Below are 26,298 nucleotides of genomic sequence, written 5' to 3' on the forward strand. Positions count from 1 at the left end.
AACTGAATAACAGTTACATAGTCACAATAGTAAAAGATCTGTTTTCACAATCAATAGCCAGACAAAAAATAAAAGATAATTACAACTGCCAGCCATAATAGAAGCATGATTAACCTAACAATATAAAATAATTACATACAACTTGGGGGATTAAGGAGAGTGATGTGCTAAGTGGAAGTGCGTACATGCACATGTTCTCATCTGTCCAGCCAGTCTCTTTTGGTTGGTGCATTTAATCCATTTACATGTAAGGTAATTATCACTATGTATGATCCTATTTGGCCTTTTATAGTTTATGACATTTTCGTGGCAAGTATACTGGGTGGCTTGTCATTCCCTCCTCCATGCTGAAGCTAAAGCTACAGCACTTTGGTCATCTGACACACAGACGACCCGCTGGAAAAGTCCCTGACGCTGGGAAAGATCAAGGGCAGAAGAGGGCATCAGAGGATGAGACGGCGGGATGGCATCACTGATGCAATGAACATGAACTCGGGCAAACTCTGGGAGACGGTGAGGGACAGGGAGGCCAGGAGTGCTAAAGTCCACGGGGTCACAAAGAGTCAGACAGGACTGGGCTAGTGAACAACAACAATGATCCTATTACCATTTTTTTTTTAGCATTTTCTTAACTGTTTTGAATTTATTCTAGTAGGTTCTCTTGTGTTTCCTGCCTAGAGAATTTCCTTTAGTATTTGTTGTAAAGCTGGTTTGGTGGTGCTGAAGTCTCTTTTAACTTTTGCTTGTCTGGAAAGCTTCTCACTTCTCCATCAAATCTGAACAACAGTTTTGCTAAGTAAACTATTCTTGGTTATAGGTTCTTCCCTTTCATCACTTTCAATGTACACACCATTCCCTTCTGGCTTGAAGAGGTTTCTGTTGAGAAATTAGCTGATAACTTTACGGGAGTTCCGTTTTATCTTATTTGTCATTTTTCCTTTCTTTTATTATTTTACCTTTGTCTTTAATTTTCATCATTTTGATTACTATGTGTTTCAGTGTGTTCCTCCTTGGGTTTATCCTGCCTGAGACTCTCTGTGCTGCCTGGACTTGGTTGACTACTTCCTTTCCCATCTTAGAGAACTTTTCAGCTATTATTTCTTCAAATATTTTCTCAGGTCCTTTCTTTCTTCTTCTGGGACCCCTATAATGAGAATGTTGGTGCACTGAATGTTGTCCCAGAGGTCTCCTAGGTTGTCTTCATTTATTTTCATTTGTTTTTCTATATCCTGTTCTGTAGCAGTGATTTCCACCATTCTGTCTTTCAGGTCACTTATCCATTCTTCTGTATCAGTTATCCTAGTTCTTCTAGTTCCTTGGGAAACATTTCTTGCATCTTCTCAATCTTTTCCTCCACTCTTATCCAAGATCCTGGATCATCTTCACTCTCATTATTCTAAATTCTTTTTCTGGAAGCCTGTTTATCTCCACTTCATTTGCTTGTTTTTCTGGAGTTTTACACTGTCCATTCACGTGAGGCCAAACCCTCTGCTTTTTCATCTGGGTTAACTTTCCATGGTGTGGTTTTGGTTCTAGCCACTGACGTATTCTGTTCTTGCTTCATCTGTCTGCCCTCAAGTGGATGAGGCTAAGAGGCTTGTAGAAGCTTCCTGATGGGAAGGACTGGTGGCGGGAAAAACGGGGACTTGCTCTGGTGGGCAGAGTCATCCTCAGTAAAATTTTAATCCAATTATCTGCCGATGGGGGTGTCTGCACCCCTTCTCTGTTTGTTGTTTGGCCTGAGATGACCCAGCCAAACACAGGCTCTGTGGTTGGGTTAATCGTGACGTCCGAGAGGACTTACACCAAAGGGCCCTTTCCAGGACCGCTGCTGTCTGTCTCCCCATCCCCACGGCAAGCCACTGCCAGCCCACACCACCACGGCAGACCCTCCAACACTAGCAGGCAGATCTGGTTCAGTCTCCTGTGGGGTCACTGCTCTGTCCCACTGGGTCTTGGCATACACAGGATTTTGTTTCTGCTCAAGAGTGGAGTCTCTGTTTCCCCCAGTCCTGTGAAGGCCCGTAATCAAATCCCGCTGGCCTTCAAAGTCAGATTCCCTGGGGACTCCTAGTCCGTTTGTTGGATCCCCTAGCTGGGAAGCCTGATGTGGGACTCAGAAACTTCGCAACAGTGGGAAAACTTCTTTGCTATTAGTGTGCTCCAGTTTGTGGGATGCCCACTTGGTGGGTATGGGATTTGATTTTATCGTCATTGTGCCCCTCCTACCGTCTCATTGTGGCTTCCTGTCTTTGGACGTGGAGGATCTTTTTTTGGTGGGTTCCAGGATATGCAGGTCAGGAAGCAACAGTTAGAACTGGACATGGACCAACATGGTTCCCAATAGGAAAAGTGAGTACGTCAAGGCTGTGTATTGTCACCCTGCTTATTTAACTTATACGCAGAGTACATCATGAGAAACGCTGGGCTGGAAGAAGCACAAGCTGGAATCAAGATTGCCGGGAGAAATATCAATAACCTCAGATATGCAGATGACACCACCTTTATGGCAGAGAGTGAAGAGGAACTACAAAGCCTCTTGATGAAAGTGAAAGAGGAAAAAGTGAAAGTGAAAGAGGAAAGTGAAAGAGTGAAAAAGTTGGCTTAAAGCTCAACATTCAGAAAACTAAGATCATGGCATCTGGTCCCATCACCTCATGGGAAATAGATGGGGAGACAGTGGAAGCAGTGTCAGACTTTATTTTTTTGGGCTCCAAAATCACTGCAAATGGTGATCACAGCCATGAAATTAAAAGACTACTTACTCCTCGGAAGGAAAGTTATGACCAACCTAGACAGCATATTAAAAAGCAGAGACATTACTTTGCCAACAAAGGTCCGTCTGGTCAAGGCCATGGTCTTTTTAGCAGTCATGTATGGATGTGAGAGTTGGACTGTGAAGAGAGCTGAGCACCAAAGAATTGATGCTTTTGAACTGTGGTGTTGGAGAAGACTCTTGAGAGTCCCCTGGACTGCAAGGAGATCCAACCAGTCCATCCGAAAGGACATCAGTCCTGGGTGTTCATTGGAAGGACTGATGCTGAGGCTGAAACTCCAATACTTTGGCCACCTCATGCGAAGAGCTGACTCATCGGAAAAGACCCGGATGCTGGGAGGGACTGGGGGCAGGAGGAGAAGGGGACGACAGAGGATGAGATGGCTGGAAGGCATCACCGACTCGATGGACATGAGTTTGAGTAAACTCCAGGAGTTGGTGATGGACAGGGAAGCCTGGCGTGCTGCGATTCATGGGGTCGCAAAGAGTCAGACACGACTGAGCGACTGAACTCAACTGAACTGAACTGAACTGAACTGAGGATCCTCCAGTGGATGGCTGTCCAATAGCTAGCTGTGATTTTGGTGCTTTTGCAGGAGATGAGTGTACGTTCTTTAACTCTGCCATCTTGAACTGGAAACCCTGTCAATTCTTACTATTTGCAGTAGTTTTTAGTTCAAACGTTAAGAAACATGCTTTAGTGTGAATTTAAACTTGAAAAGATAGACCTGAGAATTTGAAAATGAAACATTCTGCAGATTCAAGAAAAGACTTTTTAAGAAACAAAAACACTGCTACTTTCATTTTCACCTGGGCAATTTAAGCCAATTAAGTTAACCAACTACATATTGTTATACTGTTGCCAATCTACTAAAATTTTAACAATACTTTCTAAAGGCAAAACTACTAGTTTATGAAATCAGTATCACTTACACTTACTTGTCATAGCAACCCATGTGTGATCTTTTTAAAACATCACATCAAGTTTTATCTCTGCTTAAAACCCTTTAGAATAAAATTCAAACTTCTTTCTGTGGCCTAAAAACCTTACATAATCAGTGCCCTACCTGCCCCTCTAATCTCAAAACAACTTCTACCCTACCTCCCTAAACCCCTACCCTGAAACCAAGCCATTCTGTACCTTGAACACACACGTTTTTCTCACTTAGGGCTTTTTACCTGGCATTCCATCTACCCTGAAAAGCTCTTACCCGAGCTTCTGCTGGCTGAATTCTTCAACCATCCGGTCAGTCAACCTCTCCAAGTTCTCCCTGACCTTATGGAGAGCCACATTTCCTCTCTACTGCATCACTGTTTTTTCCTTCATAGTTTTTATGAACATAATCTGTGGTATCTTGCTGCTAACAGACTTTAGCTTTGTTGCTATCATCAAGTTATCATAACATTGTAGAAAATATCTTTAGTTCAAAACACATGAATGATCTAGCCTTTTTCCATATGTTGCCTCTAATGACACTCCTTTTTCTATCTCACCTCTGACAGTCTAACATTCAAATGATTGAGGGTCACACCTTCAAGTTTTTTCCTACTGTACAAGAGAATTATTATATACAACTAAGCTAAATTACAATTATGAGTCTTGTTAGTTCTGCCTGGATTTAAAACAGACTTTTCCAGTTATTCCTAGCTGTCCACCCTTTGACTTAGAAATTTCTCTACTGGGACATATAATTATATATCTGGAATGGGCTTTTCCAAATCATCTAACCCAACCCCTTTGTTTCCAAAATGTAAAGATGATTCAGTCTTTTTTCTTTAGAAACTTTGTCTCTCTCTTCTTTGCCCTATACCATTCTTCAACACTTGTGCCATTTGACATGGTAACCACCAATCACATAGGGCTATCTAAATTTTAATTAAAATTCAATGCCTCAGTCACACCAGTCAAATTTCAAGTGCTCAATAGCCACATGCTGCTAATGGTTCCTATACTACATAGTATAGATTCAGACATCTCCATCATAGCAGAAAGATCTAATGGATATGGCTTCTCTGTAACAATACAACTACCCTTCTTTAGATTAGTCTCTATTCCGGCCCTGGTCCAAACCACCTAAATACTGAGTTAGCCAAAAAGTTCGTTCAGGTTTTTCCTTAAGATGTTATGAAAAACCCACACAAACTATTTGGTCAACACAATACTCAGGAGTGCCCTTTCGGTCTTTGAGGGGATAAAGATGATCTGGACTCCCAATATAAAACTTTTGCCTTCTGACATAGAAACCTCAGCCTCCCTGAAGATTTTATAGACTTAATCTTAATCTCCCTATTAAGTAGAAACCTTATAAAAGGTTTCATTCAAGAAAAAAAAAAGGTTTCATTCACTCATATCAAAAAGTGAATCTTTTTAATGTCCAGAAAAGAAATGTTCTAGGCAGAGACTAAATAAATATTCCAAGGCAGAAATATATTTGGCATATCCAAAAAAACAAGGCCAGTATGACTGAAGTAGAGGGGAACAAGCAGGGAAAAAAGGTCAGAGAAGCAGCCAGGAGCCGGATCACAATGGGCCACCTTCCCCGTGTTTTATAACTTCATGAATTAAGTTATATAACAATAGACATCTACAGCTGAATTAAAAGGAATCATTTCCCGTCAAAGCAACAAATTAAATAATAAAGACGTTATACTGTTGACAAATAAACCTAATAATGCTCATAATAGCAAGACAATATTTTCTGAGGAGAGGGGAAAAAAAGATGGTGATTCAGGAATTAATCTTCAAATATGCCAAAACATACCCAAACTCAAATTTCTAAAAAGCGCAATTCAAATGATCAGATGTTAAAGTAAAAAGCACTTTCCCCCCATGGATCATAACATAGGTCTTCAGTAGAACAATGTCATGTAAAAATCCTAAAATCTAGCACTTCCCAAGTTTCAAAAATCACTTCTAAAACTTGGATAAATTAAGTAACTAAAATCATAAAGTTTACTGGTTCACTCCTTAATAACCTGGTATCACAAAGCTAAATACAACTTTCAATTAAAGTTAGTTTTGCATTTTGTCTTGGGTTTATTTTTACAGAAAAATGACTCTTTTAAAATAAACGACCAAATAAGTAAATAAATAAATAAATGACCAGATTCTTTTATATAAACCAAGAACTCAGTAACAGCACGTCTTTTTTAACACCATTTGGAAATCACAAAGGAGGCATTAAATTACGCTTAGTTAACAAGAAACTATTTTTACCATGTTACATTTTCTCAGTATCAGAAAAAAGCTTCTCTGAGATGTTTTTTCCCCATTATCAAGACAGTAAATTATTTCATATTTTTCAAATGGATTTAGTCCCCCTGAACTGGGAAATACAGGTACCTAGACTCTCCGAATTCCTCATGCTATCTACAGTGCTGGGTTCCAGTAACTGATTTACTAATGAATAATATACTTCAGTTCTCAAATTTAAATGAATCCCCAACTACTTCATAAGCAATTCCAAACGGCATTTCAGGTCAGTGACAACATGAGGAAAAAATTAGGCAGACATTTCAATCAAATCCTCTCCATTAAAAAAACTGTATTTAAAATAGAAATAACGACTTGCCTGGTGGTCCAGTGGTTAAGACTCTACACTCCCAATGCAGGGAGTGCAGGTTCAGCCCCTGGTTGGAGAACTAAGACGCCACATGCTGGGTGACGCAACCCAAAAATAAATTAATAGAAGTAAAATAGAAATAGTTTTATAAGCTCTTTACAAAAAAAAAAAAATTTCTAAGCTCTTTACTTAGCCGATGACACAGTTTAATGTTCACCCCTCTTGGAAGAGGGCGTATCGTCTCACACTTACTGTAGTTAAGGGGTTTGGAGTCGGTATGGGAAGCAAGCCTGCACCAGGCATCAGACTTGTCATGGTTGGAGCAGGAGCCAATAAAGAGAGGGCTTTGGCTTCCTCTGGGATTTTACCTGCAGAGGCAAGTTCCAAACATTACAGAAAGCAGAAACACCACACAACTTTACACTATGATTTTACAATTACCCTTGCACTTAAAAAATAATAATAATAAATGAATCTATCAGATCCATATAAAGAAATAAATAAGAACTTAAGTCTTTCCTTTTACCCTGCTCTACTAGGAAAAATAAAAGTGAGCAAAATTTCAAAGACTAACAATCTCATTAATGGAATATTATTTTAAAAATTGAATAATGTAGACAATTATTTAACACTTTGAGCTATGGGTCACCTGTACTGGAAACTTAATGTTCATGAACCAAACGATATCAAGCATGGACGCTTTTCCAGGACGGTGTTTTCGCGGTGATCGAAAGTTGTGTTACACATGACAACCGTTCGTGTTGGCTGCATCACTAATAGCACACAGAACATCAGATACAGAAAAGAAGAACATTTTTTAAAGTTTAATCCCCAGAAATGGCAAATAACCAAATTAGTCAAAAAAAAGAAAAAGAAAAAAACAAATATGTGCGAATTGAAATTTATTCCCGAGTGTCCCTATCCTGTTAATTTAAACTACCTACTTGTGATGCAAACAATTTTGATAATCTTCTAATAGATTCCATTTAATTTCAAGTAGACAGAAAAAAACAAAAGCTACTGCATGTAACCAGCTTCAGTTGAAAAGGAAGCCTACACCCATTCAGTTAACGAGGCATCTCACCAACAATGTCAGAGATGACCAAAAGAATCCAGTTCCAAAGAATATATATACCTTGGGAAACTATCATTTTTGAAAATAAAAAAACTTTCCTGAGTCTCAGGAAACTTCTTAAATTACTGACTTTTAGAACCAATTTACGTATACTTATCTGAAGAGGGGTGGGTTAATGCCTAAATGTCTTCCTTATAATAAGCAGCGTAAGTGCCTAATAATAATAACAATAACATTAAAATAATCCTAGACACTAAGAAGAAATCCCTACAAGTAAAAAAATGAAAATTTACTCTGAATTAAGTCCATCAATTTGCCACATTTAATTACTGAATTCTAATCAATCAGTTTTGATAAGGACTATGACTTTCACACACTTTTTTCTGCTTTCTCTTAACCCTTTGAAAAATAAAATATCTAAGAAAAACTGACTATACACAGCAATTTCAGAAGAACTACTGATACATAATTATGTGTTATTTGACCAAACATTTCTATTATGAATTCTTCAAAGTAATTTAAAACACTGTACAAAGTCACACCAAATTGCAACTAGCATATGGAGTAAATTTTCAAGAAAGCGTAACACTGGGTTTCAGCGGTAAAATTCTACTTAATACAACCAGATGTGCAGGGATAAATCTCAAAAAAAAATTATTGGATGCACTTCTAAATGTGGATTGAATTCAAGATGAATTTTAAAATTTGCTTTAAATAGTGGTTATACCTTATTCATAGGAATAGAAAAATAACACTTTCTTAGCTTTAGCAAATGTCTATTTATTCTAAGTCTATATAAGCTTAATTTACTAATTTCAAAAACAAAGTCATTTTATTATTTCAGTAAATTCTGCGTAAGCACAGATTTTAACATGCATAAAGATTATTAAAAGGTGGGAGGATCTTACTTGAAAACATCGAATTATTTTGTATTTATTAGTTACTAGCATTAAGACATCTATCTGTATACTCACATATATACTATACTATTTACATTGCTATCAAACCTGTTTTATCTGTTAAAAGTAAGTATTCTTTTTTAAATATTTGTAAAACCTGAACACGTTAATAAATCAACTGAGGTCCTAAGGTACAAATCCTATGCTTTACTACCCTAATTCATGCACCTAAAAAACAAAGAATTCCAATTTAGTAATGTCCCAATTTAAGATTAATTGTTGATTAAATAAGCAAAACTATACACACAAAACAGTGCAGAAAGACTATACCAACAAAAAAGTGTATTTAACCTAGGCCAAAAGTTGATTACTTAAAGTCATTCACTCTTGGCTTAAAAACAGTTGTCAGTAAGATATCTGACTCTCACCGCCTCTCACAACATAATGAACTATTGTAAGTATTAAGTCTAACTAAAAGCACAATATTTATTATTATTACCATTAAAGGTAATCTAAAAGTCCCACTGCTTAATTTCCAAGATAAAATTCTACCAAATTTATCCTCCAAATACTATCAGAATGTATAAAAGCATAAAGCAAATTAAGTACTTGGCATTTATCCCAAACTGTACTCATCAAAGACAACTGAGAGGAAAACAATTCTCTCATGCATCCTAATCTCAGAATCTATTTAGAAACAAGTAATCTCTGAACATTTTTCAATCAAAAATTCAAGCAAAGAAATACACACGCAAGTAAATATTAAACAGTTTCTCAAGTATCCATTCCCCACATAGGCAACTAAAAGTGTTGTTTTTAAATCAATGTTATTTTCTATAATAACTAACTATCATAAAAGTGAAAAGTCTCTTCTTGTTCTCTACCCCCAGAATGTTATAAGAAATTTACTTATTTTCCTTGATGATTGTGTATGCCTAAAATTCTAAGGGACAAGGATGAAAATTAGAAGTTATCAGTTGGTCTTTATGAGAGTTGCAGACTTGGGAGAAAACTGCAAAAAAGTTACACTGAGATCAAAAACGTGCTCCTAAATAAGAATCTCACCACTGTTTTAGTGTTTCGGGAACAAAATGTACCCAATCAGTTTATAAACACCAATTGAAACTAGCACTGAGCTTCATGAAACTGTGTACAAATTTACTGTGAAAACTTATGTTAAGGATGAGTTCTACTAATCATCTCCCAATATAATTTGCAACGCAATGTTATGAACTCTTAATGGAATACCATTTACAAAGAACTGGAAAACCAGCTCACGAGTTAAAGTGAAAGAGATTTAACAAAACAAAACAAAACAAAACCAAAAAAAAAGGGACAAAATAAAGAAAAAGAAATGAAATTAAAGTAAAACAATAAAAAACAGAGACAGGGCGTCCATCTTCTGCGGTTCAGACTCCGATCTCATTTCCCCAATGAAGGTTTCACTTGACGGCAGGTTTAGTGGCATGGCAAACAATGCCTAACTCAGGCAAGTGTAACAGGTCTGCCTTGGCCAGTCTAGTCATCTAATAATGCACAAATATCACATAGAGAAAACATACAAAACCAAATTAATAGTCAAAATCCATCTACCAGAAAATGTGGACATAAACTTATGACTGATGATTAGGTTGACACCCTATCTTTGACCTTATCTTTTTCTAAGTGTTAACATTTATAAAAAGAAATCTGAGATGCACGCAACAACAAAAAGAGGTCATAGCTGGACGAATATAATGAAAGTATAACATTTTATTTTGAAGTGGCATGTTTTAATAACAATAGCTAATGCTTAATACGTATGAAACTATTACACATCCAACATTATTTAAACAGCTTAGGATCTTCTCACGATACTACCGTCTGAATTAAAAACAAACAAAAAAACCCAGCAAATTGAAAGAAACTGAAAAAAAAGTCTTACAACTTTTTTCTATGGTTCTTTCACTTCTTTCATTATGCCGTTTCTGTAGTATCAAGGAAAGAATACAATCAGTGAAGTAAATAGAAGACTGCTTACAGCAACGCAGTACATCTCCTCTTACAGAACTTACTCCACTGGAACTCTTTCCTTTGATTTACTTCAAATTTACTTCCCTATCTTTTTTAATACAATACATTATTACTTTGCTTGCAGTGCATAATCAGATCTTTTAAAAGCTCACTGTGACATTCTTCAGGTTCTATGAATTCATCTCTGTTGTACTAGTTCAATGAAAAATGTGTATCTGAATGTTTTTCCAATACCAATTATTTTATAGGTTCATGTTCTAAACTAGAATAAAAATATGAATTTTCATGTTCAAAAATAGCGAAATTTTGTCTCAAAATGTTAATACTAAAAATATTCAAGTCATTACAATAAATATGGAGTTAATTCTATCAAGTAAAACAGACAAAAAAAGGAACCTCTATATGCCCATAATCTTGAACATTTATAACAAACAATGGTCATTTTTCAAATATTTGAAAAATTCTATGGGAATATAGCAAGGTTCCAGCAGAGCCACACTAACAAAATTCTTCCTTCCAGTTCAATAATAAGCTAAAATCACACAAGATCTGTGCTACTGGTGGCATAATTTTTTGATACAATTAATACTCCCATTAATAAACCTTCTACTTATTTTCTTCCCATGCAGTTTACTCGGTATAAAATTGGTATGAACTTCGTATGCAAACTAAACCATTACCAGCTCTTTTCTCACCTTGTTCTCCAATTTTAGGGTCGTTGTACGCTTACAGATTAGTAGATAAGAATAGATTTAAGCAAATGATTAACTTCAGTTCATTTTCATTCTCCCTACCCCACTATAATCCCCAGGCATGGGAAAAACACTTTCAAATTTATCTGAAAATCTCCAGAAGGTCCTATTCTGGGACTTCAAAAATAACATCACTGTATCTGACTGTAATGTTTTTGACATCCCAGAACAGGCATTCTGAAATATGCAAAAAAACTTGAAAGTGCAGCAAACTGTTTACTACACACTATTTTAATGTTAGCCTGGTTTCTAAAAATGGTTTTAAAACATTACATACGAAAACTCATTAGACTGTTTCAGGTAAAAATTTTATGTTGTAAAACCGTTACAAGCCACCAGTGAAAATATATTTTAAAGACATTTAAATTGTAATAACCAATTATAAAATCCATGTACATATGCTACAATCAGTGCTCTGAATAAAAGTTAATTACACACCAGAACTTTCAAATTCAGCTCAGCCTATTATATGTTAGTGGCTCTGTAAACATAAATTACTAAAAAAAAAATAAGCATTAATAATAATTAGCTCTTAAAGCAGGTTAAGTCATAAATTAATGAATTACTATAAGGCCTTTGGCCTTGTTACCCCCTCAAACAACTATTTCCTTGATGGACGCTTTGGAAAATTGTTTTCCATTGTTTTTCTTTAATTGCCATCACCACCCCCAACCCTAGCTCCACCCCCAACCCACCAGCAAAAGAAGTCAGTAAAATAAATTTCAGTTGCACAGCAAACAATTACAGTGAATAAGAAATAATGGTTTCATTAAAAAGGTAAATTACCTTAAGAAGATACTATAAACCTTAAAATATGAATATTTTTCTTTAACATAATTACCACCTAACCCCCCACTTAGCAAAATGTACACTGTTTTTATTTATAAAATTTCATTAATATTGTATACACAAGGGCAAAGGATCACTTATTTACACATTTTAAATAATATCCGCTACCAACTTAATTTCAGAAAGCTTGCTTTAAACTTGCAAATTAAATACAATAAAGCAAAGTAAACCAAAGAAGGCAAGCAATTAAAAAAAATTTTAATGTCTAACTATAATATCTCAAATATACATAATAAAGTAACCATTTTAATATATTTTATTATTAGGTAAAATTCTTTCCATCTCCAAATTTCATTCTTACACACAACATACCATATCTACTTGCCAATTTCTAGGAAAGCCAATGGTAGTAATGGACAGGACAGAGATTAAAATAACTTAAAAAATCATATGAGATACCAACCTTCCGCACAAGGAACAACTATCAGAGCTCTGTCAATAAAAACCGTGTTAGTTAGATGCTGGGCCACACCAACACTTGATGGATCACGAAACTTAACATAACATACTTTGGAAGAAAAAGCAAGAGGTGCGTTGCTGCAAGATAAAAAGAAAAACAATTGGACTAATAAACATTAGGTTGGTTTTGTCATTTTCACTTACCATTTCTTTTTTAGATCTTTACATAATCTTACATAATCAAGACAGGAATTTTTGTTGCTAAGACATGAAATACCAGAACTTAGTCTTTTGATGGTGATTTGCTGAAAAGACTAAAGAGAAATCTAGACAGGCCTATAGCCCTGCTTGTTAAAAATCTGAAACTTTACACATTCTTAATTTCAGTGAAATGAGAAAATAGCTGACTTAACCCAAGGATGTTTAATTGGTACATCCACATCAATCGGCAAAATCTCTTTCATAAAAATAGCCCCAACTCTCAAGACTTCAAATTTTTAACTATTTCCAATCCTCCTTAATGTGATTCCTGACATTTAAATTATTAAAAACTTCACAAACATCTAAAAACAATCAGGTAACCTGGAACTAAAATTAAATTCTTCTACATATACTAGACCACTTCAGACTAGGCAGCATTGTGGTTTTCCAGACAAACAATTTTACAAACAAAATTTATATATTTTATAGGCAAAAGAGAAAAGATTCTTACAAGTCCTACTAGATTTAATCTAGGCAAGACTACATTAAAAAGAAGCCAGACACAGCACAGATGAAAGCAATTTTTCCATAATGTGAATCCATCATGTTAGAGTTCAAAATACACTATATCCTCATAAAGAATCATTTTCTCAATCTACCCATAACTGTGTTCAATTAAAATCTGTAATTGTCTTTAGCAAGTAAAAAAAGGCACAACCTAGATACACAGCTAATGTTTAACATAAATGTACAATCCTTGACAACATTCAATCTGTCACACTAAAAGAGTAAGATCATTTGAAAAATACCAAATATGACTTGGGCAATAACAGTAATTTACTTTAGTTGACAAAACAGGTCAAGGAAGTTGACCACAATCTAGACCTAGTAAAAGGCAAAGATGAGATTTAAAGTCTAATTATCTAATTCTAAATTTCATGTAACCTTAATCATTCAGTTAATCAAGACTTTTAAAGCCACTTTAATGTACTATCTAATTTGTAATTCCATAAATATCCATCACTTCTTAAAATTAAAAACTTAAATACAGCAAAAAATCCACCTTGATAATGGCTAAATGTAGTTACAATATTAACCAAACACTGAGATAAAATATATCTACACTTAGAACTTGAAACTGTATGTTGATATATTATTATTAATGTAACTTAATCAGGCTAATTAAAGCAGCTAAAATGAAAATAAAACTCTACCTCTTTTTCACCCAACTGAATTCAATACTTTCCGGCCTAAGGTCATCCAATCAAGCTTCAAGCCAGTCCTTTTCAGCCTCCCCCTACTGAACATGTAAGGGAAGCACTGTATGCATCTGTCATGAGATACACACACCTGCGGGCCTCCCTGGTGGTGCAGTGGTAAAAACCTGCCTGCAGATGTGGGTTGTGCCCCTGGGCTGGGAAGATCCCTGGAGAAGGAAACGACAACCTACTCCAGTATTTCTGCCTGGGAAATCCACGGGCAGAGGAACACACTGGGCTACAGTCCATGAGGTCACAGAAGAGTCAGACGTGACTTAGCGACTAAACCGCAACAACAAATACATCTGCATCCAGACTTAACTCAGCTTTCTATTATCAAATCACCAATTTAGGCCTTTCTAAGAGCTCTAAATTCCTGTATCTAAGTGCCTGCTGGAATACTTCATGGTGATGGTCACAGGGCCCACCACTGAATTTATTCTTAAATTCATCATCTTCCTTCTATACCAATCCAGCACTTTGTCCTAATTTCATATCTCAGTTAAGGATACTACCAAATCACCTGAGTCAGAAATCTGGGAGTCACTAATGTGACCATCATTACTACTGTTCACCAAATATTTCCAAATTTCCTTCTGGCTACATAATAAAATTCTATTTCTTTTTTTCCTTGAAGTTAGATATGGCTGTGCAGTTTGGTCAAGCAAATATGAGCAGAACTGAAATGTATTCCTATTCAGGAGCTTTAAGGGTCATTGCTCCCTTCTGTCCCTCTGCCACAGTGACCAGCAACATCAAAGAGATGGGTGGCTGATACATCAGCTTCATCACCAACCCCATCAATTTAGTGTAAGAAATAATCTTCTGTTTTTATTAAACTACTGAGATTTGTGGGTTGTTTCCATCCTTGATCCTTCTTCCTTCTTTTTCATCCAATTGGTCTTTATATCCTATGAAAATGGCCTCCCAAGTATTTGTCACATTAAAACTCAACATTCCAAAAACTAAGACCATGGTTTCCAGTCCCATCACTTTCTGGCAAATAGATACGGAAACAATGTAAACAGTGACAGACTATTTTCTTGGACTCCAGAATCACTCTGGACAGTGACTGCAGCCATGAAATTAAAAGACACTTGCTTCCTGGAAGAAAAGCTATGACAAATCTAGACAGCATATCAAAAAGCAGAGACATCACTTTGCTGACAAACATTCGTCTAGTCAAAACTATGGTTTTTTCCAGTAGTCGTGTACGGATGTGAGAGTTGGATCATAAAGAAGGCTGAGTGCTGAAGAACTGATGCTTTCGAACTGTGGTGCTGGAGAAGATGCTTGAGAGTCCCCTGGACAGCAAGGAGATCAAACCAGTCAATCCTAAAGGAAATTAACTCTGAACATTCTTTGGAAGGACTGATGCTGAAGTTCCAATACTTTGGCCACCTGATGCGAAGAGCCGACTCATTGGAAAAGACCCTGATGCTGGGAAAGATTGAGGGCAGGAGACAAAGGGGGGCGACAAAGGATGAGATGGTTAGATGGCATCACAGACTTAACAGACATGAATTTGAGCAAACTCCGGGAGATAGTGAAGGACAGGGAAGCCTGTTGGGCTGCAGTCCCTGGGATTGCCAAAAGTCAGACACGTCTGAGGGACAAAACAACAAATTCTTTCAGTACTCTCATTATCAAGGCCTTCATTCAAGTCCTTATCATTTCTCACTGGAATTACTGTAATGGCTCCTAACCAATCACACTGCCTCCAATCTCAACTCTTTATTTAACAATCTTCCACAAAAGCTGTTAGGATAATCTTTCTAAACCCTAAATTTCTTCATGTCATGCTTAAATTTCCTCAAAGACATCCTTCTCTTCTTGCCTCATCATTTAAAAAATCCAGGCATTAAAAATACTTGCTGTTCCCAGGACACATTCTGAACCAACAGAGCCATCTTTGTACATGTTGTTTCATTTGGCTATGATGTGCTCTTACTCCCCTTCCACTTTTCTTCAAGGCTCAAGTTTCAAAGTCTTCTGGGAAGTCATTTCAAAATATCAATGTAACTAAGTACCCTCTTACATGTGCTACCAAGACATCCTATCTACTTTCAGCAGTTCCCTCTGTGAAGCCCCGAACAGACCTAGCAAGCTTTAAGCCACAATTGATCAATCACACGGCACGGGGCCCATTCCACCGGCGAACCCAAACCTGTAACTTGGGAGGCTGACCAAAAGGACCTCAACAACCACCCTCTCCCGGGCTGGAAGGGCACTTAGAGTGAGGGTGTGGGCCAGATGCCAGATGAGTGAGCACAGAATAGGTCTGCAGAGAAACTGAGCCGATAAACAGAAACAAACCAAACTGACAATAAATCCTGACGGGAAGAAGCAGATCGCCACCTTGGATGCTGATACCTTTCTGGTTCCCAGTCCCGGTTTCCATGAGGCCTAGCCTATATTTTACTACTTAGGGAAATCTTCATCTTCTTAACAATGTCTCTTCCTGAGCTAGATTAGTAACACCTTCTGTCCTTGGCACCCCCACCCCCACAAAAAATCTATGACAAGGAGCTAAGAAGGCCCTAGCAATTGCAACAAGTATAATCTCTTTTAGCACTTGAAGAAACTTAACAAGTTACCACTGAAACTACACTTCCTAAATTGACAGATCCTTCTGTAAAAGAATGGAAACCCAAATCATCACTGTTGTAAACTACAAACATTTCCAAATACCCCTACTTGAAACTCACACCATTTCAAATTTAAAACACCCACAGGAATAAGAAATGTGGGACTGGTTAGTAAACCATATGCTATGGAGGTTTCAGAAGCCCAAACCTGGTTACAAGAGGCCAGTCTGTTCCGAGCAGCATTACCATCAAAGAATGGACCCTTGCGCTAAAAGCAATTTTCTTCACAATCTCCAACTACCTCCCTTAAATGGAGAGTAAGATCAACACAGTATCTACTTTATAAAAATGTAAACACACAAGCTTTTCAGGAGTAGTAGCAGCACTACTTTATTTTGAATATTATAAGCTAAAAAGATACAGTGTGTGTACATGCTCAATAGTTTGGAGTCATGCCTGACTCTGTGACCCTATGGACCATAGCTCACCAGGCTCCTCCGTCCATGGGATTCTCCAAGCAAGAATACTGGAGTGGGTTAACATGCACTCCTCCACGGATCTTCCCAACCCCAGGGAACGAACCTGAGTCCTCTTTGTCACCTGCATTGCAGGCAGATTTTTAACCGACCGAGCCACCTGGGAAGCCAAAAAATGATACAGTGGCAAGCCTAAATACAGATATCTCAGCAAACAACTTTGTATTTATATTTATAAATGAATATATTTCCAAACAGAGAAGGCAATGGCACCCCACTCCAGTACTCTTGCCTAGAAAATCCCATGGACGGAGGAGCCTGGTAGACTGCAGTCCATGGGGTCGCCCGAAGAGTCGGACACGACTGAGCGACTTCACTCTCACTTTTCACTTTCACGCATTGGAGAAGGCAATGGCAACCCACTCCAGTGTTCTTGCCTGGAGAATCCCAGGGACGGTGGAGCCTGGTGGGCTGCCGTCTATGGGATCGCACAGAGTCAGACACGACTGAAGTGACTTAGCAGCAGCAGCATATTTCCAAATCTCATTTAGATCTTCCTCTCTAGTATATCTATGCTGTTAAGTAAGGTTTACTTTGTAAAAAATCAAATACGATTATCATTACAAATGTAATTCTGACCTACAGTTTTAATTTTGAAAAGGGGTTACATATGATACTGGTTTAATATTTCTCTAAAGATATTTCTCTAAAGAAAGTAACAGTACTCAAATATAGTAGATTTTATATTGACCTCATTTGTTAAATCAAGTTTTGTTTTTTTAAAAAAGTTCTACAATTACTTTTCAAAAAATAATCAGAATTTTTCACTGAGAGTTTAATGCAAAAATCACAGAACCAACTTTTTGAGCATCAGTTAAATTTCTTGGACCTTAACTGGTTATCTGGGCTTCCCAGGTGGCGCAGTGGTAAAAAATCTGCTTGCCAATGCAGGAGCCACAGGAGACTCAGGTTCAATCCCTAGGTCAAGAATATCCCCTAGAGTAGGAAATGGCAACACACTCCAGTATCCTTGCCTGGAAAATTTCATGGACAGAGGTGGGGTAACAGTCCATGGGATGGACATGACTAAGCATGCACACACATAACTGGTTATCTAATTTTTCATTAAACATGGTGATAGCACTGTACAATCTTGAAAAAAAAACTCAATGTGGTAACACTATGATTTTCCAACACTTTATTATATTTCTAGACATCCTCTGAGAATCTATCAAAAAAGATATAATGCAAAGCATGGACAAAGTATGTAGTTTTATGTACGAAAATATTAACTGATACATAATAATTTCTCAACAGGTCTCCAGTGATACTTTGGATGGCACAATTCTGCTTTCTATAAGACTTCCTTATGATTTACTGACACCCACTAAATGCCAGAGGCCCTCCAATCACTGTGGACAATCAAAAATACACATTTTCAAATACTTCTAGCTAAAATCCAATGACAATTTCAAACACACACATATACACTTGAGACTTTAAATATTACAACAAATAAAACACAGCAATATGAAAAATGCGTACTATGGGCTGAGTAAAAAAAGTTGACAGTAACAGCGTATATATTCTTCTGACTATACTAGATTAAGATAAGGGCTTCCCCGATAGCTCAGTTGGTAAAGAATCCGCCTGCAATGCAAGAGACCCCGATTCAATTCCTGGGTCAGGAAGATCCGCTGAAGAAGGCATAGGCTACCCACTCCAGTGTTCCTGGGCTTCCCTTGTGGCTCAGCTGGTAAAGAATCCACCTGCAATGCGGGAGACCTGGGTTCAATCCCTGGGTTGTGAAGATCCCCTGGAGAAGGGAAAGGCTACCCACTCCAGTATTCCGGCCTGGAGAATTCCATGGACTGGGACTGTATAGTCCATGGGGTCACAAAGAGTCGGACAAGACTGAGTGACTTTCACTCAACTCATTCATATTAAGATAAATGCATATAAAAAGGACTGAAGGGAAACACATGGAAATGGAAAAAGGCTTTGATAGGGCCCTAGGGTCACTGGCAGTGTTTCATTGTCTCTATTTTTCATAATGTGACTATACAGGTTATACTTTTAGCTAACTGACAGCTTTTACCTTATCAGTGCTTTTTAAGACCAGAGATGTAAAGAAAACCCGCAAGCCAAAAAAAAATCAACACGGGGTTGATGGTAGAAATGAGGCTAGGATTACCCTACATGCATTATGCACTTGAGGGGGCACAGGAGAACTTCTAGGGCGCAGAGAATCCTATCCACATGCGGGATGTGTTCCCTTTGTGAACATTCATCAAGCTTTATACCCGTATCCATGCACTTTTCTACACATTATACCTCTATAAAGAGCTTACTGAAAAAAAGACAAAAATTTATTACCACTGTAAATAGGTTTTCAAGATGTGTGAGATTCATTTAGTACTAAACAGTACTAAACTGTACTAAAATAGAAAGTCTGGATATTTGTCATCTAGCAGCACAAATAAGAATTTTTAATATTTACAATGAATGTCTATTCCAATTCTTAAATGTTTAAATAGAAATTGAATTATGGCCCCATGCCAAAAAAAAATTAATTTAAAATCTGAATTTTCATATTAGCAATTGCATCCTTAAAATGTAAATGAGAAACTATTCTCACAATCTATTAAAGAAATTAGTTCCAAATTTAAAACAAATCAATTTCTACTCAGCTTCCAAAGATTAATCATAAAATACTGTTTCCACAACACTGAAAAAAGAATTCTGTCTTCAAAACACCTACTACTATTGCATACTTACACATTTCAGCCCAAATTTGCAAACAGAATGTAAGGACCATAGATTATGACAACTTAACTACAGAGCAAACAGAAAACACACCACTAGAAAAGCATGTTAATACTTGTGATAAACAGGAATAGGAACTGCAAATATAGAATAACTGGTCAAAGATTTTGCCTGGCCTAGATGTATTACATTTATGCTACAATTTTGCAAAATGCGTTACAGTTGGTGACACAGTAACTCTGTATCAATGCACTGTTTAAGTAACCAGTTTTTTTATTCCCTTACACTTTTAAACTCCAAGCAACTAACATCTGATTTCAAAAAATAGCCCATTTTACTAAATGTCAGTTAACTGGCAGCATACTGCCACCCAAACGCATTTTTCAACCATGTGAGTGGTGTTATGTTCGCAATGAAGAATATTCTGTGATATATTTCTTCTGCCCATAAGACACATTACCACAACCCTGAAAGCAAGGTTAGTTTACCAAGGTTTATGTACAAAATATTTTACTATTTGATTTCAATTCATTCAGAATACAGCAACCCTCCAAACAGTTCTCAATTTTTCAGAAATGTCTTGAGTGTCTAAATGAAGAGAAAGCTTAAAGCACTTTCAAAAGTTATATAAGATGGCCAAAGCTATATATGTGATGACGAATCAATAAAGATGCATGTGCACCCACTTATGAACTATTTTTGGCAAAACTGTATTACTGAATCTATTCAGGTGGAAACAATTTATATAGCCAAGATGAGTCATTTTACAACACAAACTACAAGACAAAATATCAATTTCACGAAAAACTTTTAAAAAGATGACTGGGGGAGAAAAAGGGGTGTGAGGGGACAGAGGGGGAGTAGTCCTAGATTAAAGAAAACAATCAAACCTACTGAGTGATCTCTGATTATTTCTAGATCAGAAAAAGGAAATGGAGAAAAGGCGTTGGTTGACAGACTAACTGAAAAAATTTAGATGTTATATATTGTCAATGTCAAATTTCTTGGCTGCATTAACAGTACTGTGGTAAAGCAGGAGATATACATAAGAGATTCACATTTAAGTGTTGAGGAGTGAAATAGTCAAGGGATGTGGGTGGATGGGTGTGTGTGTATAGAGGTGGGGAGAGGGAGACAGAAATCTGTGGCTAACTATAAATACAGATTAAGGAAACATGGGAGTTTTTCTTTCAGCATTTCTGTATGCATGAAACACTCTGAAACAAAAATGAGAAGAAAAACTTAAGTAAAATTTAAAAATCCAAACACCAACTTTTATCACTGTCTGTGCAGTAGCAATGCGGTACAGTTAGAAAACTAAAGAAAAATAGATCTACATGCATCACTATGAAATACCCCAAAAAATCAAACACAATTTTTTTAAAAAGAGAAATCTTAGGCAACTACTAACCCTTTCTTCAAAAGATTTTGACAAAATGAACAAACACTGAGAAATTTTCATATTCTGGACACTAGTTTTTAAAAGTTTATGCCCGTAAGAAAATAAACAACCCAGAAACCTCTTACAAATTTTGTGAGCTGATACTACCGTACAAGGGAAATCTTACTTCAAAGTACAGCACCTGGGAACTGTCTGAGAACAGGGAATGCCATCCCAAATCTGGACTTCTAGAAGTATACAGCAGGAATAATCCTGCACAGATTACTGTTTTTTCTGAAAGGTTTAGGGCAGTGTGACCTTCTAGGAGGAAATTTTAATCCGATGCCAAATGGGTGAACAGACATGAATCTTTAACAACATGGATGGGCTCGGTTAGATTAACCTCTGAAGATGCTATATTTGTGAACACAGGCCTAGGGACCCTAATTCTATTTGTCATCAGCCGCAGGCTTCCCTGTCGGCAACAACGGCCCGACACTGAGGCCCTAAGAATCGGACAGTTTCTCAGGCGCAGTCTCCGCGATTTTCCATTGCAAAAACCCCATCAGGCGCTTGCCATGAGGACTATTCCGGGCCCACCTGCGGCCATCTTAAGTTAGGGAAAAAAACGGGGGGAGCCGGGCACTGAATTCGAGGACTCGGCGACGACCACTGGCCGGGAAGCACGAGAAGGTAACCCCTCTAAGTCCTTTGTAAGGATTCTGTGCAAAGAATCCCCCCGAAATGTCGACTAACAAGGAAAACAGAAGCCGGGGGCTGGGGCCGCGGTGCCCCAATCAAACATGGGCACCAAGGTAAACCCGGTGGTCACGTGACCGGGGCAGCGCGCCCCCGTCCGCGCTCTCCCCCACGCCTGGGTTCCCGAGGTCTCGCTCGGGCCCGCACCCCTCCCCCAGTCGAGCTCGAGCACTTACTCGGGCGGGTAGAGCCGCAGCTCCTCGATTTCTCCTAGGAAGGAAAAAAGCGTCCGCATCTGCTCGCTTGTCACTGCAGAGGACAGATTTGTCACCTGAATCACGGCCGTAGGGGTGAGGCCGAAGCCTAAGCCCAAGCCGAAGCCGCCGGCGCTGTTCATCCTGATCCGCGCTGCCTCCCTCCCCAACGTCTACAACGCGTCAGCGACGGAGCCGGGAAAGCGGAGATCGCGCGGCCGCAAGCGCGCTCCCGCTGGCGAATTCACAGCAACGGGCAGGTCTAGCCGCCCATTTCACAACTCCCCTGCTCTCCGGGCTGCGCGCGCCAGCCGGAAGCGTCGCCCTGGCAACCCGGCAGATCTCGCGAGGCTGCAGCCTGGCGCTCCCGGCTGTGTAAGGCTGTTGGTCCTGCTGCACTTCTCCCCGCCAAGATTTTGATTGAAGGTTTCCCTGGCTACGACTCCATCAAATTCTTGTGCTCCTGTAAATACAAGAGACCCACCTCTATCCAGTCTTTATAGTGGCTAAGACTGGGAAGTCAAAAGACCTGCTGGTGCAAAGCTGTTAAGAAGGAATGACTCGAGCAGCGCAGATAAATACTTGGCTGAACTATAACGTATCAGTATCATATTCACGCAGCTCCTCCTCCCCACCTATATAAAAAAACAAGTTCACCGGCGTCCTATTCATGAAAAAACTTAGAAAATTTTACGAAACATGTAAATTTAGGCGGAATTAAGGAAGAAGGCAGTATGATGAAGGCTATGCGGTTGTTCGTAACATTTTTTAGCTCATTCCGCAGGTATTAATATTTGAGTGTTATGTACCGGACAGACACGAACACATTAAGGACAGTTACAGAAGATCCACCCAGACTTTGCAACCTAACGAGGCACAAGTAACAGTAGTATGTGAAAACAGGGCAGCTGTTCGCAAAATGCCATCCGCAAAACCTGGAAGGTCCTCAGGGGCCTTTTCAGTGAATTTGTAAGGTCAAAACCATTTTCACAATATGAAGACTTGATTTTCTTCACTTTGTTGAGGATTGCACTGTTGGTGTGAAGCCAACACCTTAGCAGAAATCAAGGCAGTGGTGTCAAACTGCACAACTACAGTGAGTCCGTCTATATATGAGCTTTTGAGTTACAAACTGAAAGATGCCAAGTGTCCGTGAATGCCAGCGATACTGGCAGTACTACTACACTTTAGAAGGTACTGAACTGTAAGATTTGAAATGTTTATTTTTTTTATTAGTTTTTTATGTATTATTTGCGCATAAAGTATTATAAACCTCTTACAGTACAGTGCTATATAGTCAATTGCATTAGCTGGGTACCTAGGCTAACTTTGCTGGACGTATAAACAAATTGGACTTAAACGCTGTTAGAACAGAACTTGTTCTTAATTGGGGGACTTACTGTAGTGGTATTTTGTATTCACCTCCTTGCACTCTTAGCATACACAATATATGATTTTTTTTTTAAAATAAGCTAGTTTAATTTAAGGATGTCCTTGACAGACCTCCTGGTGGTCCAGTGGTTAAGAATCCGCCTACCAATGCAGGGAACATGGGTCCCTGGTGGGGAAGAGTCCACATGCTGTGGGGCAATAAAGCATTAACGCCAAAACTGCTGAGCCTGCGCACCCTAGAGCTCACGCTCTGCAACAAGAAAAGCTGCGGCAGTGTGAAACTCGTGCACCCAAACTGCAGAATAGCCCGTTTTCCGCAGCCAGAGAAAGCCTACGCACAGCAATGAAGACTCAGTGCAGGCAAAAATAAATAAATAATTGTCCTTGACAAAGGAGTAAAAATTATTAATATTACTAAATCTTCACCCTAGCATACACCTATTTTCTTTTTATAAAACCCTTTTTTTTTAATTTAGTTTTTTTTTGGGGGGGTGGCCTCACTGCACAGCATGTAGGATCTTAGTTCCTCAACCAGGAATCAGATCCACCTACCCCCATCACTGGAAGCTCTGAGTCTTAACCACTGGGCCGACAGGGAAGTCCCCCATCTCTTTTTAATATGTGAAGAATTGGGAAGTACTTCTGCTGCATGCCCAAGTAGGATGGACATCTCCAGAAAATGCTCTTGTGTGATTGTTGGAGTTTTCACTCAAAAATGCAAATTTTTAAAAATTTGTATCCACCATCTGGAGCTTGACAGCTTTCCAGTATTTAAACTTTTCTGCTAAAAACACCAGTGATATTAACAAATGTGTTTTTTCACATTATATAGTGATTATAATTGACCATTTGAAAATCTCTATAGCCCAATGAAGCAGTTTTCAGCAGAACCAATACATGCTATTACAAAATTAAAAAGAGTTATCAAAGTGGAAGATGGACCCATGGATTTTACTGTAGCAGAATACAGAAAGTTAATTGATATGGTTTCGGATTCAATCCACATTGTAATTGCACTCTAGGAAACAATCACATGTCCAGTTTGGGATAGTTATCAAACAAGATATCTCGTATCATCTAGAAAGACAATGAAAATAGTTCCCCCTTTCCCAATTACTTATCTGTGTGAGACCAGATTTTCTTCTTATGTTTCAACCAAAACATATCACACAGATTGAATGCACAAACAGATAGGGAAATCCAGCTGTCTTCTATTAAGCCAGAGAGATCAAAGAGCTTTGAAAAATGTAAAGCAATGCCACTCTTCCCAAAATTCTTTTTGGAAAATATCACTTTACCATAAAAATGCATAATTTAGCCCCACAGCCATTTGGGAGCAGGCTAAAAAATTTATCATTTATGTAAGTACATAATGGGTTTATAATTATTTTTAAATGGGGTTTTAAATATTAAATTTTACAGATTTAATTTCTAATATAAATATGTACAGATACACCATAAATCTTTTAGGGTCTTCAATAATTTTTAAGAGTATAAAGGGGTCCTAACACCAAAATGTTTGAGACCTACTACCAGAGGGATAAACACAGGGAGAGATGGGCGCATACACTAACGCAGCTTAAACCCAGTGCCAATGGAAGGCTCCCCGGAAGAGATGCTGCTTGCACTTAATCTTAAACAAATAGGAATTAGCCAGCCAAGGAGGGAGGGAGGAGCAGTGATGGACTTTCTAAACTGAGGTGAAGAATATGCAAAAATAGAAAGATATGAGAGTCAGGTTAGGTCCACAATATTCAAGGTTTAGTATTGCTGTCCAAAGGCTGAAGAATGACTAGAGATACACATGAAAGAACAAGCCTTCAGGAAACATGCTGTTTGTCATGCCGAGAGGGTCCTTTATCACTAGTTGTTGGGAGCCACTGAAGACGTTTGAACAAAAGTGTGAATATATCAGATTCCTAGAGTGATTGCCATCACTTCGAAATGGAGATATGTTGAAAAAGATGGAAACTAGAGATAAAAGGGACTGGTTCAAAGGGCAATAAAAGCCATTGATTCAGAAAAATATATATGTACATATACTTGGTTTTAGATACCATTACAAGTGCTTTTTGATCTTCCTTAAACCCCACAATGGATCCCAGGATTAACTACCACTTGTTAAGAACACTGGTCCTCAGACTTTCATGTGCATCAAAATCACCTGAAGAGCATGTTAAAACAGACTAATAGGGACTCCCCCTGGTGGTCCAGTGGCTAACACTCCGAGCTCTTAATGCTGGGGCCCTGAGTTTGATTCCTGGTTGGGGAACAAGATCCCAATGCCACAACTAAGACCCTGTGCAGTCAAATAAATAAATAAAAATAAATATTTAAAAAAAACCAGACTGATGGCTCCATCCCCAGATATTCTGATTCAGTACATCTGGGGATGGGGGGGGGGGGGGGGGGGGGGGGTGGTGCTGAAAATTTTAATTTCAACAAGTTCCCTGGTGATGGGGCTGCCAGTGATCCAAGAACCCCATTTTGAGCACTACTGGTTTAGAAGGTTATAAAACATTATTTAGTAGATTTAGTAATCTACCATTGATGTAAAGCAGAGGGAGGAATTTGTTTCTGGCCTGAGGGACTGTGTAATAGTGCCATAGTTTAGGACAAGAAATAAAAAGGAAGAGCAGATTTGTAGAGAAGAAGGAAAAAAATACTGAAATCCATCATGGACAAGTTCCTGAAATGAAATTTAAGAAAAATGTCTAGAACAAAGATAAAGTGAAAAAGTGAAAGTGAAGTCAGTCGTGTCCGGTGGTTTGTGACCCCATGAACTGTAGACCACCAGGTTTCTCTGTCCATGGGATTTTCCAGGCAAGAATACTGGAATGGCTTGCCATTTCCTTCTCCAGGGGATCTTCCTGACCCAGGGATCAAACTCGGGTCTCCTGCATTGCAGGCAGACTCTACTGTCTGAGCTACCAAGTATGTGATTTAAAGTTGAAAG

At 38.2% G+C, this 26,298-nt stretch overlaps 1 protein-coding gene across 4 annotated transcripts in view; it reads right to left on the minus strand.

Moving 5' to 3' along the window:
* The window catches only part of SREK1 (splicing regulatory glutamic acid and lysine rich protein 1), a 46,966-nt gene extending 24,714 nt beyond the window's left edge, over positions 1–22,252 (minus strand). Inside the window, exons 1-3 of one of the 4 annotated variants that reach the window (XM_043488531.1) lie at positions 21,933–22,252; positions 12,331–12,464; positions 6,592–6,707 (exon numbers count right to left, since the gene is read on the minus strand). In XM_043488531.1, coding sequence (XP_043344466.1) covers positions 6,592–6,707; positions 12,331–12,464; positions 21,933–22,093 — 411 coding nt within the window. In that variant the 5' untranslated portion in view covers positions 22,094–22,252. Of the gene's footprint in view, positions 1–6,591; positions 6,708–6,988; positions 9,840–12,330; positions 12,465–21,932 lie in introns of those variants that run through there. The other 3 variants (XM_043488530.1, XM_043488532.1, XM_043488533.1) reach the window with 3 other exon arrangements.
* Positions 22,253–26,298: the final 4,046 nt, after the last annotated feature.

Source organism: Cervus canadensis, chromosome 16, assembly GCF_019320065.1.
Source record: "Cervus canadensis isolate Bull #8, Minnesota chromosome 16, ASM1932006v1, whole genome shotgun sequence".
NCBI lineage: Eukaryota > Metazoa > Chordata > Mammalia > Artiodactyla > Cervidae > Cervus > Cervus canadensis.